General features: G+C 32.8%; 1 protein-coding gene and 1 pseudogene across 1 annotated transcript; both read right to left on the reverse strand.

The window, feature by feature from the left end:
- Window positions 1–2,172: 2,172 nt before the first annotated feature.
- On the reverse strand, window positions 2,173–10,928 carry LOC120068545 (uncharacterized). Its single transcript, XM_090309822.1, has 7 exons — window positions 5,842–10,928; window positions 4,779–5,075; window positions 4,494–4,701; window positions 4,144–4,251; window positions 2,668–4,045; window positions 2,523–2,595; window positions 2,173–2,341 (listed from the first exon to the last, which is right to left on the reverse strand). Exons 3-5 carry the CDS (start codon window positions 4,587–4,589, stop codon window positions 3,935–3,937), a joined length of 315 nt encoding a protein of 104 aa, XP_090165948.1. The 5' UTR covers window positions 4,590–4,701; window positions 4,779–5,075; window positions 5,842–10,928; the 3' UTR covers window positions 2,173–2,341; window positions 2,523–2,595; window positions 2,668–3,934.
- On the reverse strand, window positions 5,677–17,109 carry LOC150030326 (uncharacterized; annotated as a pseudogene).
- Window positions 17,110–17,381: the final 272 nt, after the last annotated feature.

The following is a 17,381-nucleotide window of genomic DNA, read 5'->3' on the forward strand; positions in this document are numbered from 1 at the left end:
AATTGTTGTGATGTGCTACAGATTTTCAAATCCTTATCATTCATGTGGAGACATGCGAGAAGAGGGCGTCCTCTACAATGAAGTTTGTTTAAGACCGGACCACGAAGTGTATAGTCTCGTTATATAACATCGTTCATGACAGAGACTTCACTTTACTAGGGTGACCATAGGTAATATGATCTTAATCCTGAGTGAGTTGGGAATTCTTGCCTTTGATGGTAGTCCTTTGATTTATATGGGTGCGAGTTGCTAGATTGCTAACTCAAACCTACCACTTTGAGGATTTGACTGATTTGGGAGCTGGGAACTCAGCTACATAAGATGGAATTCACTTCTTCCTCGAAGCAAGGGTAAGTAGATAGATTGCTCCCTTAAGGGCTGATTTTGGGGCTTGAACGATGTAGTGCCACACACCTCATGGCCCGAGAGGTGTCCACTGATAATAGGACTATGAGATATTGTTCATTAGAGAGATCAATGGTACTTAACAAGTTAGATGTAACTATAGGGGAAAATGGTAAATTGGCCCAGCTGTACTTACGAGCATCTGTGAAAGGTTATCGTACTGTTGATTGTTTATATCCGATGGACACAGAAATATATCTATGGTGAGAAGAGTGCAGCTATCGGTCTCTAGCGGAGTACCCGAAAGTTAACGGATGGTGGATTTCGTGGCTAAAGAGTTTAGTCAGCTATTCACGTACTGTTGGAGCTTCAAGCTACATGTCTATAAAGTCCCCTTGGTAGCTCAATGAATTCAAGTTGACAATCAGTTTTTGGGTCAGTTTGAACTATTCAAATTGACAAGAAAAAGTTTGATTATATATGATATGATTAAATTGGCCAATTATATATTATATAGTTGACATGATGTATGAGATACATTATATCGAGGAAAAGGATATAAATATGATTTATATCTAGTAGAGGAGAAAAGGACTATGGTTTAAATGTTGCATTTGATGTGATATTAAAACTATAGGTTATATTGGATTAATCCACTAACCAACACCTCGACCACTCACTTAATGTTGATTGAAGTATCAATCAGCTGATTAAGTGAGTGGTTGCATGTACAAACACCTTAAATACTCCAATTTTTTAGATTGGAATGACTTCATGCATTCTGAAATTCTGAAATTCAGATTTTTCTTGTTTTCTCTCAAACCCTTATCGTTCTCTCACCTAATTCACCTCAATCTAAGATTCGACCTCTCAATCCAAGTTAGAGGATAGTAGACACTAGAAGAATTTCGGTCTTTAATGTTGGTTTTAAACCGACATTAAAGGGCTTTAATGTCGATTGACAACAGACATTAAAGATAGTTTTATTAAAGCCCTTTAATGTCGGTTTTAAACTAACATAAAGGGCTTCAATAACACAACCTTCAATGTCGGTTGCAACCGACATTAAAGACCTTCAGTGAAATTTCCAACCAACATTAAAGGTCTTTAATGTTGGTTGCAATCGACATTAAAGGTCTTCAATAAAATTTTCAACCGACATTAAAGGTCTTCAATGAAATTTCCAACCAACATTAAAGGTCTTTAATGTCGGTTGCAACCGACGTTAAAACCTGTGTTTTTTTTTAAAATTCTTAACCGACATTGAAGCCCGAATCTGTCCATTTTTTCTAAATTCCATTGTCGAATCTACCGAATCCATTTTTTTGGTCAATAAGTTAAAAACGACATTATATGTCTCGTGTTGGGTGAGGAAATGTCCGTCATTGTTTTATATTAAAAAATATACAAATTTGCATGGCAAGCCCATCATTATTTGTCTTCCACCTATGAATTTATCCACAAACAAGAATTAATATTTCTAATTCGTTACATATACTCATCAAAATATGAAATAAACACACTAATCACCAACATTTGCATAACAATACCAAAACCAGACTTTCATAGAATACTTATACCAAAGCCATCATTTCTCTCATTCACAAATATCAGTTAGTACTAATTCCATGAATACTTAACACCGAATACCCCATGAACACAAAAAATATATTATACATAAATCTTCCAATAATAAATAAATCATGTCCTCCACCTATGAATTTATCCACAAACGAGAATCACAATACCAAAACTAGACTTTCATAGAATACTTACACCAAGCCATCATTTCTCTCATTCACAAATATCAATTAGTACTAATTCCATTCACAAAGATCATGGTTAGATAAATTTACATTCATTCTAAGCTAGCATTTACATTCTATTGAGACAAAAAACAAGAATTACATCCTTATACAAATCGGCCAACAAAACTTGCCCATTGGGTTCAAATTACGTCAATCTCTCCTTGCGTATATGCATCTTTTGTATTGAACTACAAAAAGGAAAAAAAAGATAAATTCAACATAAGTTTACGCCCATTTATTAAATTAAAGCTAGTACTATATAAAAAATATTGACGAGGGCACTGCATATAAAGAAGTTGAAAAAAGTTGTTAAATTGTTATAAAGAAGTCGAATGAACATAAATTGTTAAAAAATAAATGCAAATTTACCTTTATAGGTTTCCATTTTGGATAAGACCAATGGTGTTGGAGATCATGCTTGGCTTGCCATGTTTTCAATCCACTAAATAGTTTAAAAACATTAGTTAAATATAAATACTTCAATTAAGAGCTAAGAAAGTTCAATTACACTTACATATTTATAACTCCATGAAAATCCTCTTGAACCTTAATTCGAAGAGAGTCCAAAACATAAACATAATTTTCTTGTAGATTGATTACAATCAATATCCAATGATAACTATAATAAGCAACAATTTTGAAATATTAGTACGTGTATAATACAAATTAAAAATAACTTAAGAACTTGTATGTACTTACCCTGTGTTATATGGAATGAGGACTAATTGGTCTAAATTAGCCAATTCTAGTTGATTGGCTAAATTTCTGGATCGGATATCTTGAGATTTCACGTGTGGCAATATTCTTGCTTGATCAATTATAAAAAACTTCTTCGTAATATTACGACCACATTCATCCCAAAGATACTTAAACAAAGTAAAAGTTATTATTTATAAACATGAAACAAAATATACATGAGTGAATCTAGATGAGTAATACTTATGCAATGTATGTCAAAATACACATGTAGCCTATTTTAACCATATTGCAATATTGGATCAGATCATCGCGGCCTAAATAAATAAATTTGTCTCTTCCAAATATATGCTCGTCCAAAGTGATACCGATCATGTCTACATCGTTCATGTTATGCATGGCATGTCCATTCAATAGTTTGATAGTACCATTGGCGTTAATATATTTGGAGGACTGGCTGAAGCTCTTAATTGGTGAATGATCCTACCATAACCAAAGTTACAAAAATTCAAAGTAGGAAAAATAATAAATAACCAAACTCATATACTAAAAAAGAGACATACTTTTTTCTTGTCAACCATAACTAATAGTTCACGAGGCCATTTTATGAAGTTGCCCATTGCTTGCTTTAAGAACTCTATTTTACCCTTCACAGGAATTGGTATAGGCAAATCTTCTCTGATGACAATGTCAATCAGAACTTTAATAGTTAAGCATGACACATCATCATCAAATGTTGTGGCTACTGGAACAATATTATCTATAGTTCCTATAGCCAAGTGGCATGGTGTCCCTTTAACAAATTTAAAAGAACTTATGTCATGCATGGTTAAGTACGTATAATATGATTAAAATTTAAAAGCCACAACAAATAAATTACCTCCAAATCTTCTTTAGACATCTTCTCAGGATCTTCTTCTTCAGATGCACTTAGTGCAACACTTCCAACATATGATTTGGATTGATGAGATTGTCTGCTGTGAGTTCTTTCTCTTGACACTTTACCATGTCGAACATTTTTTTTTACTAGAGCCTCCTTCAATTTCTTGGCTCATAGAGGACTTTGGTTTTACTAATTTGAAATATTAAGAATGGGAAACAAAATCACCCATTCCTTTAACACATCCCCAATGTTCTTCCGTACCCAATGCTTCGGTGAGAACATCTCCACCTTCATGAACTTCAGCCAACTTATCCTATAAAACAGATTACAATTTTCACACAATATCTATATCATCACAAGTTCCAAACATTATACATATGCCATCTTAAACTTTGCACAATATATACTTACAATTCGATTGGCACATTCTCGGGTAACTTGATCAAAGTATTCATTATTCTTTCCTTTTCTTGCTTCTTTCCATAAAGTCGTCCGATAAGAAGGGTCATTCGATAGGTTCTACATGAACATACATATTTAATTAGCATAAACATATTAGAAAAAAGATTTAATTTAAGTCGAATAACTCATTAATTCTTGGGCAAGATTCACATAGCCCTTCCGAAAAATGTGGTGATTATATACACATTTCGCACGTTTTTGTTTTTTAAGACAACTGATTTTCTGTACAACAAATCTAGTTGAAGTTACCTATCAAAACAATGATAATGTTGACATGTAATTTATTGTGAATGACTTACCTCCCATTCTTCACTCAATCGTTCATTAACAAACAATGTCCAATGATCTTGCTTGAGAATATTATTGGGGTGAAAATTGCAAGATCGAGGGTTCATCTTTAAATGGAAGTATGAACTTTTGAGTCAACGTTGTCTTGAAAGGTTGAAACTTCCTAGATGCAGACATTAGTATACAATATTTGGACTTAGAGTCCATAATGAACGACATCTGCACAATGAAAAAAGTAGTTAAACAATAAACTAATAAACTACTATACATATGAATTAAAAGTTTAGAAAACATACCACTACATAATCAAAAAGTTTGTCTTTTAAATGGTTTGGAACTTTTTTCCAAGAATCATACGTTATAGAAATTTGTTGCCGAACACAAACTCCTATATAACTCTGTATCTTCTTTGCTCCAGATCCAACCGGTTGTCCATGTTCATTATAATCAATGGTCAACCATTGCCCAGATGTCCTTATTTGTGCCAACTCAGACATTGTAGTTGGACCACGTGGTATACTTATTCTACTATGTTTTTGTGGGATCATATTTCTATCATCCTCGCTGCAAATTGTTGAAGTTTCCACGTCAGTCTGCAAAAAAAAAAAAAAAAAAAAAAAAAAAAAATCTTTACTCACACAAAAAACATATAATCTTAATATTTAAATACATATAACCATAGTAAATGACATTCCATGTTTAATACATTATTTATCAATCCATCTACCCTCACAATCATTTCTTTGCATACCTCCATAACCACACTCTTGTAGCATATCTTCTATTTCATCTTCATAAAAACCATCCTCAATTGTTCATTGTGGAGATGTTAAAACAATTAACCAACCCGAATTTGCGAGGTCTTTTACGTAAAACACTTGTTTTGCTTGGGAGGCTAAAATACACTAGAAGAAATTTGGGCTTTAATTTCGGTTTTAAACTGACATTAAAGATAGTGTTATTAAAACCCTTTAATGTCGGTTTTAAACCGACATTAAAGGGCTTCAATAACACAGCCTTCAATGTCGGTTGCAACCGACATTAAAGGTCTTCAGTGAAATTTCCAACCGACATTAAAGCCTATGTTTTTTTTTAAAAATTCTTAACCGATATTAAAGCCCAAATCTGTTCGTTTTTTTTTAAATTTCGTTGCCGAATCCATTTTTTTGGTAAAAAAGTATAACATGACACACCTTCATCGAATGCTGTGGCTATGACATATTATTTATGTATGGATTGCAAAACTATTACATTTAATCCATAAATTCTACTATAAAATTATAATTTAAAAGGTCGTACAATAATTCAGCCCTTGAAAACATAAATTACAAGTAATACAAACATTATGATTTTACAAACATTATGAGTTTACTGTCCCTCTCCACTTGGTAAGTATGGATCCCTTCATAATTCTTCTTGAACATATCCCCCAAGTTTCAGCAGTATTTGGTTATAAGCATCTTTTACTCCTTTTTTGCACCTGCAAAACAAGAAAACTCAATAGTTGAATAAATGAGAGAATCTTCTTTTTAAAAGTATGAGTCATCAACTAAAACTTATTAAAACTGTGAGTCAAACATTATTTTAGTGTATTTAAATAGCATAATGCACATGTTCTCAAGCCAATCAATCGTTTAGTTCCTGCATCTATCACTTAGCTTTAACGGCCCATCGTGTAGCTCAATCGTTTAGTAAACGATCTTGTGCATAGGCTATCGTTTACCTACCGCGCCCACCATTTACCTCCATCGTTTAGCGCTGACGCCTTATCGTCTAACGCATTCGCCTATCGCTTAACATCATCGCCTATCGCTTAGCATTCCACCTATCGTGTAGCGCGTTCGCTCATCGTCTAGCGCAGCACGACTATCATCTAGTGCTCATGCCCATCGCGTAGCGCCATCATGTAGTCTATTGCTTAGTGCCCACACATCTTCTATACGATCGTCCAGCGCCCACACATCTAGTATACGATCGTCCAGCGGCCACCTACATGATTGTCCAACGCCCGCATATATCAACATGATTGTCTAGCGCATTGCTTAGCTTCGCACATCTATTATACAATCGTCTACCTCATCATTTAACTCCCCGCATTGCTACACAATCGTCCAGCACCCGCCTACATGATCGCCTACCTCATTGTGTAGTGCTACCCATTTGCTACACGATCGTCTACCCAGTACCTTGTGCTCAACATTTCGCTTTCACTGCTCTTGCTCATGCATACCCAACGCAAGAGCAACTCTTGGCAACGCCTCTTGCCAATACTCCAACAAATGTATCATATACAACAAAACTATTAATCAAATCGAATTTCAAAGGCCATAGACATATAAAAAGTAGGCCCAAATCTTGGAGCAGAGAGACATATTGAAGTGAAACCGCAGGTGGCTTTCATTGAGACATTTACACAAACAGTTGAGAGGCGTCACATAAGAACAAAAATTGTTGTGAGTTTAAGAGAGGGAAGAGAAGAAGAGAATACTGATCTAGACGAACAACGAACGGCGAACTTCAGATCTTCAGATCGAACAACGAACGGCGGCACACGGATCAGCGCATCTGCTCATCGTCTAGTGCAACACGGCTATCGTCTAGTGCTCATGCCCATTGCGTAGTGCCATCGTGTAGTCTATTGCTTAGTGCCCGCGTATCTGCTATACGATCGTCCAGCGCTCGCCTACATGAAGGATGATCGTCCAGTACTCGCACATCTGCTATACGATCGTCCAACGCCAGCCTACACGATCATCTAGTGCTGAGAGGAAAGTTGAGAAGCGTAACATTGAGACATTTACACAAACAGTTGAGAGGCGTAACATAAGAACAAAAATTGCTGTGAGTTTAAGAGAGTAAAGAGAAAAAGAGTATACTGATCTGGACGAACGACGAACTTTAGATCTTCAGATCGAACGACGAACGATAGCACACGGATCCGGGAGACTTCAGATCTGGACTTCAGATCCGAGTAACTAGTACGGCGTCATGGGTTGCACGACTAACAGACCTTCACGGAAGCTAGATCTACACCATGACAGACCTACACGAGTTACACGGCGGCGCGGGTTACGCTACCCATTGGCAAGGGTTTGGAAGAGAGACGTGAGAAAGAAGAGGGTCTGAAGAAGGAAGTGTGAGAATGAGAGGAAAAAAAAAATAGGGGGAGAGTGAAGAGGGAAAAATGAAAAAAATAGGGGGGAAAATAGAAAATAGGGGGAGAATGAAGAGGGAAAAAATAAGTGGGTATTTAATGTCGATTTAAAACTGACATTAAAGGTACCCCTACAATGTCGGTTTAAAACCGACATTAAAGATCCTCTTTTTAAAAAAATAAAACCGACATTATACATCCGATTTCACTTTTTTCAACCGACATTAAAGGCCAAAATTCTTGTAGTGATAAATGGGTCTAATTTATGTCCAATACGATTGAGGTCCATAATAGTAAACCTAAATTCGTCTGTTTTGACTTCAGTTCTATTCTCAACCCAATTACACTTGAATAAAATAAATGATAATCCATGATAGTCAAGCTCCCATATTTCTTGTATTACACCATAGAAGGTCATATCTGACATGACGGGCCTTTTATCCTTAGCACTAGAGACTCGCATTGTGGTAGCCGTTATACTAACTCCACTATTTTGAACCCTCCTAACATCATCGCGATTCTTTGTGTGATAATAGTAACCATTGACCACATAACCAAAATATTTTGCCACAGTTGGACAAGGTCCATTAGCTATCCATCTCAAAGAAGGCGATATGGAATTTTTGGGAACTTCGAGAGCTAGTGCAACCTACAATATATTTCATAATATTTTAGTAGTTAACATTTAATTATACATCAAATAGTAAGTCTCTAAAGATTACCCATGTGGACAACCACCGACTGAATGTACGATTACGCTCTTCTTGAAGCCACTTTCTACCTTTATTTTTACTAGAATTGAGCTTAGACAAAATATCCATATGTTGCCTATTATAAATGACAAAGTTAGTAGATTATTGAATAATCAAGTAACCTAAAACGAGAATAAGATGGAGATATACATACTCGACGTAAGGAAGCACATCATTTACATTTTGAATGACATAAAGATGAGCTTGATCCAACTTATCCTTACTCGATCTGATAAAAGAAGCAGCTGACAATGCTCTATCAATGTTTGAATTCGCTTTCTTTGTTGATGAGTTTAGCCCAATAGAATTAACACTAGATACGAATTCATAACAAAACTTTATAGTCTCTTCAACAATATAATTTTCTCCAACACATCCTTCTGGTCGATTTTTATTTCATATATAAGTTTTCAACACTTTCATGTATCGTTCAAAAGGATACATCCACCTCAAATAAACAGGCCCACAAAACTCAACTTCTCTTACGAGATGCACTACAAGGTGTACCATTATTGTGAAGAATGATGGAGGAAAATACTTCTCTAAGAGGCATAGAGTGACAACGATATCCTCTTGCATACCCTTTAACTGAGATGAATCAATCGCCTTGCAACATATAGCATTAAAGAAGAAGCATGGGCGAGTAATTGCAAGTCTTACATGTTTGGGTAAAATATCATGAATGGCTACCGGTAATAATTGTTGCATAAGAACATGATGGTCATGCAACTTGAGTCCATAAAGTTTCAAATCTGTGAGCGACACTAAACTTTGAATGTTCGATGAATAGCCTTCAGGTACTTTAATTTCTTATAGTACCTTACAAAAGCTCAATTTCTCAGCTCGTTTTAATGTATAACATGCGGGAGGTAAAAAGGCTTTTTGCTCTCCTATTTGAGGGGCTAACTCTGATCTAATGTTCAGTTCCACCAAATCTAATCGAGTCTTTATTCCATCCTTTATTTTACCAGGAATATCAAGCAATGTGCCAATAAGATTTGCACATACATTCTTTTCAATGTGCATCACGTCTAAACAATGTCGCACGTCAAGATACTTCCAGTATTCTAACTCTAAAAGAATAGATTTTTTCTTCCAATAAGTTGAAGTGCTATCTCCTCTGTTCTTTTCTTTGATACTTTCCTTACCAAATGAATATTGATACTTACTTGTTTCTGCAAGAATTTCTTCCCCACTCAATGGTTCTGGACCAAATTCTAATTCTTGTGCACCATTAAAAGCTTTCTTTTGTTTCTGGACCAAATTCTAATTCTTGTGCGCCATTAAATTCTTTCTTTTGTTTCCTATATGGATGATGGCAAGGTAGAAACTTGTGATGTCCGAGATATGCTATCTTCTTCCCTTTTGGTAAATAAGTGGATGAAGTATTCTCTCCACAAATTGGACATGCATGATATCCTTTAACTGTACAACCACACAAGTTACCATACGCAGGGAAATCATTAATGGTCCATAATAAAATGGCTTTAAGCATGAAACGTTGTTCTTCATATGCACCGTAACATTCTACCCCATCTTTCCAAAGTTTTTTCAAGTCATCTATTAACGGAGCTAAATAAACATTTATGTCATTTCTCGGTTGTTTAGGACCAGATATTAGTGCAGTCAACATAAAATATTTCTGCTTCATGCACAACCATGGAGGTAGATTGTACGTAACTAACATCACTGGCCAACAACTATATCTACTACTAAGATCTCCATGTGGATTTACCCCATTTTTCGAAAGAGCAAGACGAAGATTTTTAGGTTCTAACTCAAACTCTGGCCACAAATTTTCTATTTTTTTTTCACGATAGGGTATCTTTGGGATGTTTTAATAAACCACCTGTTTCTTTTTTTTTTTAGCATGCCACGTTAATAAACTTGTTGTTTCTTTACTTCGAAACATTCTTTCAAATCTTGGAATTTGAGGGAAATACCACATGACTTTTGCTGGGATATTCTTAGCCCTTTCGTTTAATTTTTTTTTGAAGCTTCCATCTTGACATACCACAAATGGGGCATACATTTGCATTAGAGAGTTCTTTTCTAAACAAGCAACAATCATTTCTACATGCATGAATCTTCTCGTACTTCATTCCAAGAGTACCCAACATCTTTTTTGCTTCATAAGTAGAAGTTGAAATTTTATTAGGACTAGGTAATATGTCATGAATTAATTCCAACAACTCAGTGAAACTCTCATCGCTCCATCCAAATTTAGCTTTTAAATTATATAACTTTACCAATGTAGATATTTCGGAAAAAGTTTTATAATTTGGTTACAATGGTTTCTTCACATCATCTAATAATTTTTCAAAATTATCGGATTTTCCACTAAAATAGTTATTGTATGCAGCCTCAAACATTCCAATTGTGTCATCAATATCAACATCATCCTCATCAGCTTCGTCTCTTTCACTGGTAGACACATTTTCATTGTTCCTCTTAATCGGTAATGATTCACCATGAAAAATCCATGTCTGATAACTTTGATCTATACCATTAAAAAATAAGTGCTCTCTTATTTTGTTCACATCTAGAGTCTTTGCATTAACACACTTCAAACATGGACAACTCATGACATTCGGTATATTTGAATGTTGTAGACCATTTTTAATAAACACCTCGACCCCTAAACCATACTCAGCCGACATTTTCATCCATGACTTATCCATGATTGTAAAATATGCAACTTAATCTACAAAAAAAAAAATAAATAAATAACAAGGAAAAATTTTAAAGCATAAAATTATGATTGAAAAATATGCAACTTCAATAAATTTAGAACAACTAGACTTTTAAGATAAGCATCTTATAAATATTACCTTGTCCTTATTATTAATGTTGTTATGAAGTCCTTTTTGTGTTGGGTGCACCTTCTCCACTTGTCAACCTTCTTAAAACACGTCCAATGCAATCTTCCTATCTTCCTTCCAAATCCCCAAGAATCAAAATTTAGCCTTACATGTCAAACTTGAACCTAACAAATGAAAAACTTCACTCAACACCACACAACAACTGGCAGTGAATTCTAAGCTAAAGCCAATGGGAGGTAAGGACTCTAAACGGTAACATATGGAGATGACAAGCATGAACCATTAACTACGTTACGTATAAATTAGATCGACAGAAGAGAAAAAAGGCCTACTGCACGAAGCTACAAAAGATTTGACGAAAATAATGTTCCTTACTAAAGTGCAGGATAATCAGTGCCTTAATTTCGTATTTTCTTATATAGGAACCATATTGCTCAACTTGAATAACAACAAGATAGAGGATCAAAAGATGGATTGGTCAGATATAAAGAGTTATTAAACCATTTGTAAATTATAAGTAAATGTAAACACATGAAAGTTTCCAGAATATATAGTGGATGAGTAACAGAACAAAGCAACATAAACATGGATAACACATTGGTGTTCTTGGTTGAATGAGTAACAGAACAATGCATCGTCTAATGAAGTCTGAGGTTAAATGGCTAAACAGCAGTATAAATTTGATAGAAATTTCTTTCAGCTAAACCAATTTCAGTTAAACAGTAGTATAAATCTGCTCTGAAGAAGATAAACCCAAAATTTCTCAAATGGAAACAACAAGACAAGCTGCTCTTTTGGTGGTTATTAGGTTCGATGACAAAAGAAAATGTTGTTAAAATATTCAACTATCAAACGACAGAGGAAGACAACCCCACCTGAAGGCAAACGAAAATGTTGTTCAAATATACCTGCGATGGAGAAGCTTGGATGACGAGCTCGTTTCCGATGACCGCCCGATGAAGACAACCCCACCTAAAGGCAAATGGCCGACCAGCAGCTATTGAAAGAGGAGAGAGTTTGTTTGGGTAGGCAAACGGCCGATCGAGGGTTGCAATACGTTTAGTAAAGTGAGAGAGTTGAGAGATGAAATTTTAGGGCACGAGCACACGAAAGGGAAATCAAAATTTTGATAAATTAAAAAAAAATAATGGGAGGCCTTCAATGTTGGTTTTAAACCGACATTGAAGATCCGTTTTTTCCAACCGACATAATACATTTGATAATACTATTTTCAACCGACATAATACATCCGATAATACTATTTTCAACCGACATTGAATCCCGAATTTCATCTAGTGTATGTCTAGAAAGTATTAAAAACACAATGGAAAGTTCAAAGCTCATTTGGTAACCATTTGGATTTTTGTTTTTGTTCTTAATTTTTAAAATTGACGCTTATTTTCTTACAACTTGTTTTACCAAAAGTTTCATCTTTCATAACTAAACACTTGAAATTTAGCTAAATTTCAAAAACAAAATCTAATTTTTTAAATTTTTTTTTTTTTCAAAACTTATATTAGCTTTTTAAAACACTACCAAACTAGGGAAAAAACCAATATATTATAAACTTAATTTTAAAAAGTCATAAGAGGGCCTTAAGAGCAACGATTCGACTTTTTGAAATTGCTAATCGGGTTATTACCACTATATATATGTAATTTTTTTAAAACCAATCTAATTGATCATTTTGATAAAATAAAAACAAATTTTGGTTCGAGATTCCTGAAAAAAAAAAAAAAAAGAAAAAAAAAACTTTAAATCAAAATCAGACAATTTCATAGTTTAATAAAACAAATATCAAAACTCGGACTTCAAACATCAAGTTAAACCCTTAATAAGGTAATAACTACACAATTGAAAGTTCAAAATCGATTAAATTTATATGTTTATAATTTAACCTAGGTGTTAAACAAATCCAAATTTTCAACCTTAATTAAAATACATCCAAACAACCCAAAAATATGGGTCCGAATAGTTTTCTTCGTGCGAAAGGAATTGGGAAAAATTAAAAATAAAAAAGGGAAATTGATGTGAAATGAGACAAGATTCGGATTCTTGAATTATTTATTTATTATTATTTAAAAAAATAAAAGCATTTGGAGTGAATATTGTAAAAAGTCAACATCTAACATATGCTCTCTCCTTTTTTATGGATAAAATCTATGATCAGTAGTTCAAATCCTAAATGTGCATCTACTTTCTTTACATTACAAAACAAAAGTGGAAGAAGAATATGGGGAATTTCAAAAAAAAAAAAATAATAATAAGATAAATTATTTACACAAAATAGTAAAATTTAATCTTTTTTATAGAGAGTAGAATCTATCAGTGTCTATCATTAATAAAAACTAAGAGAATCTATCATTGATACTATGTAATAGACGTTAATAAAAGTATATCAGTATCTATCAAATTTTTTGTTTATTATTTATGTAAATAATTTGATATTTTTTCTATCTATAAAAATTTTCCTTCTAATAACGTACTTTCTAATTTCTGACCCTTTAGTGAGAGTTAAAATTAAATTTCATTCATTGTTCAAACATGCATGCAATTTAATATTCAATATAGTTTTTAAATCTATTTATATGCTAATTAATTGATATGCACATCCTCTCTTAAGATCAGAAAGAAGTTTGATAATCTATTTATACTTTTTTTTAAAAGAATTAACAAAAATTTTCGAAGTAGAGATGTTTTTTAAAAAAAAAAAAAAAAAAAAAATTGCTAAGTTGTATATCTGTGTTTTAATACATGTCCTTTTCCAATTATGTCCCTAATTAGCATTTTGATTTTTTTTTTCAATTAAATTTTCACGCTTTAGTAAATGTTATAAGAGTGATGATGCAAGAATTTCAAAATTATATGTTTTTTAATGACATGATTAAAATCAACGCACTTGTCTCTACAAACATTGCAATTTTTTTATATAAAAAAAAAATCTTCCATGCTTATCTAAATTTGAGATATAATTTGATGAAATTGTAAATTGAAAGTTAAAATTGATGTATCTCAACATGTTTCGAGGTTAAAATCAATTTTTTCTACTATTTTAATGAGTTTATTCTACAATAACAGCTCATTTTGAGGTCAAGTAAAATCATTATGAGACATCACATAAGAAGTGGGTCAATTTTCGATTTTATATGCATGGACATGTGTCCAATTCACCAAATTAGATATATGACAGTCTAATTAAATTCAATGATAATTGACATATACTTTTTTCATTGAAATTGAAAATTTGATCTCCATCTCCACAATTGTTGTTCTAAAAAAATTTAAATATATAAATATATTTATCAAAGTCTATCTTGATGTTAAATCACCATTTTGTTAATAAATTTTACTACATAATAATAGTAATAATTTGACCTTAAAAAAGCCTCTTAACAAAATTGGATAGCTTTTGGTCCCTATATTTTAAAATGTTATACATTTAGATTCTAAGTTTTGAGTTCAGTTTTAATTTAGTCTCTAGGTTTCAAAATGTAATTTAATCCTTAAGATTTGAGTTTTGTTTCAATTTGGTCTCTAAGTTTCAAAAGCTACACTTTTAACCTTCAATTTTCACTCAAATATTCACATCCGGTCTTTAGTGTTAATGCCTATTAATTAATTTAAAAGAATTAAAAAACTATAATAAATCAGGTTTCACTTTTTTCATCACTATTAAAATTAAATTTAAAATTTCATTTCATAATGATTTTAAATTAATTAGTAAACATTAACATTTAACGTAAATGACGGAAAGTGAGTATTTAATTAAAAAGAAATCGAGGTTAAAGTGTAAATTTTGTAATTTAGAAATTTAAAAAAAAAAAAAAAACACAAACCTCAAGTGTAAAAGTGTAAGATTGTAACATTTTATAATCTAGGGACTCAATTGAAACTAAACTAAAAATTTATGTACTAAATGTTTAAACATTTTGAAAGCTAGGGTCTAAATAGAAACTAGTAGGGGTGTGCATCGATTGATCCGTATCGGTTTTGGGAGAAAACCAGCATTGAAAAATGACGAAAAAAAGTGCATGAAATCCGACCGACGGTCGGTCGATCTTGTTGGATTTTTTTTTTCAAGCAAAACCAAAGTGAATGAAAATTAAAGATGAATTGATGAAGTATTAGTGTTAGGTTTACTTAATTTGCAACTTTTTAAATTTAAATCAATCATTTCTTTATGAAAACATTGAATCAATCATGTAGTAGGCTTGGAATTTAGACAACGTAAAAAAGAAAATAATAAAAAAAAATACTAAGGTAATAGACTTGGGGCTTGCATTAATAGTAATGAACTTACTTTTATACTTATTTTTTAGAAAAAAAATAAAAAAATATATTTATATATATATATATTTGTCTGTCTGTCGGTTTTCCAAAATTTTTTATATGAAAATCGAAAACCGACCGACCAAGTCCTACCACCGATCAATCAACTTCAATTCGATTAGTTTTGATCGGTCGAATCGATTTTTGGTATCTTTATGTTCACTCCTAGAAATTAGATCCAATATCTAGGGACTATAAATATTCTTTTTTCTAAAAAACTTAGAGAAAAGAATGTATCTTTTCCTTAAAAAAATGTTGTAACAAGTATAAGATGAAATCAAAAGTCATAAAAGATTGAAAATAAAAAAAAAAATGAAATTATACATTTAGCTATATTTCAAAGAAAAATGGATGAAGGAAAAGAAGATTGTTTTAAATTGTAACAAAGATGGAGAAATTGTGAGTGAATGAAATTGTCCAACATATATACTTGTGGGGACAAAGGATGAATGGAATCTTGCCACTCATGTGGTAAAAGAATAGATGGTGGTCATTTTCACAACCAATATATAAGAGTTTCCTCCCTCTCTAAAAGTAAATTCTATTCCAAAAGAGTCCTCTCTTTCATCTTCAACAAAGTTTATTTTCAAAATATGTTTTATTTTATTATCATCTCCATTTTTACACACTACTACAACCCATTTGGAAGAATGGAAAATGCAAGAGGGAATACTCCTTCAATAATTGGTATTTTGAAATTAATAATAATTTAAAAAAATTAAAAAAAAAAAAAAAAAAAAAAAAAATAGAAGCACTTCCATGATCTAGAAGTTACCTGAGATTCTAGTTTGTTCGAAAACTTTCTCACTTGTGCTACTTGAGAATGCATAAGAACATCATCTTTTAGAAAGAGTAAGAAGTTGTTTAGAATAATTATTTAGGGTCCCTTTAGAATGATTTGGAGAAAAAATGTTTTTTAAAAATTCATTTTCATTTAAACCTTTTTTTGATAAAAACTTCTTAAAATAAAAATACACATATGTTTGGCAACTCTCAAGTTTGTTTGGTTGTTATCAACTAAAAGTATTTTTATCAATGTTAAATTACTATAGAGGAATTTTTCATCGCAGTCATTGGAGTTTGCCCTTGGCAATCATTGGAGTGGTGGTCGGAAGTTGTCCAGTGTAGTCGCATGAAGTTGGCCTCGACCGCCAGAGGTGGTGGTCAGAAGTTGACTGGAGGTGGTGGCCAAAGTTGGCCCGCAGGCGGTCGCCAGAAGTAATGACCAGAGTTTTTCATACAAATTAAGGAGAGATTAACCATTAAACACTCAAAATTCATTTTTCCAAAAGTTGGTAGCCAATGGTTTGTCCTCAAGCAACTTATTTTATAAACTCATTTTTCCAAAATCCATTTTATAAAGATCATTTCTCCCAAGTTCTAGAGATGCAAAGTTGTTATATGTTAATCCTCTAACAATAACAACGATAAATGACAACATACCTCTACCTATTTCTATAATTGTATGTTATATGTCCATTATAGACATAAACCCTCTGGTTTTGCTTTTAGTACTATCTAAAAGGCCACATATCAATGAAAATGATTGTACTCTTACTTGTATATCCATAATCACTCCTTCCTAACCAATATGAAGCTTTATTTGTACTCCACTAACAATCCTCCCTTCGAACAAAGTACTACTTTGAGTCCCCTCATCCGTCCACTCTCAGCTGCCTATGAGAACTTTCTCTTATCAAGGCCTAAACCAAAGCCAGATAAAGCATAACGACATATTGTTTTTGTTGAATGCACTTGGTGTTAAACATCTGTCGCACCATTAATCTCCTCTCCTCAAATAAAGATCTACTCTCTACAAGTGAGTTTGATAGAGTTATTACT

The sequence above is a fragment of the Benincasa hispida genome, unplaced genomic scaffold, assembly GCF_027475165.1.
Source record: "Benincasa hispida cultivar pf3 unplaced genomic scaffold, pf3_genome.v1.1 HicScf308, whole genome shotgun sequence".
Lineage (NCBI taxonomy): Eukaryota > Viridiplantae > Streptophyta > Magnoliopsida > Cucurbitales > Cucurbitaceae > Benincasa > Benincasa hispida.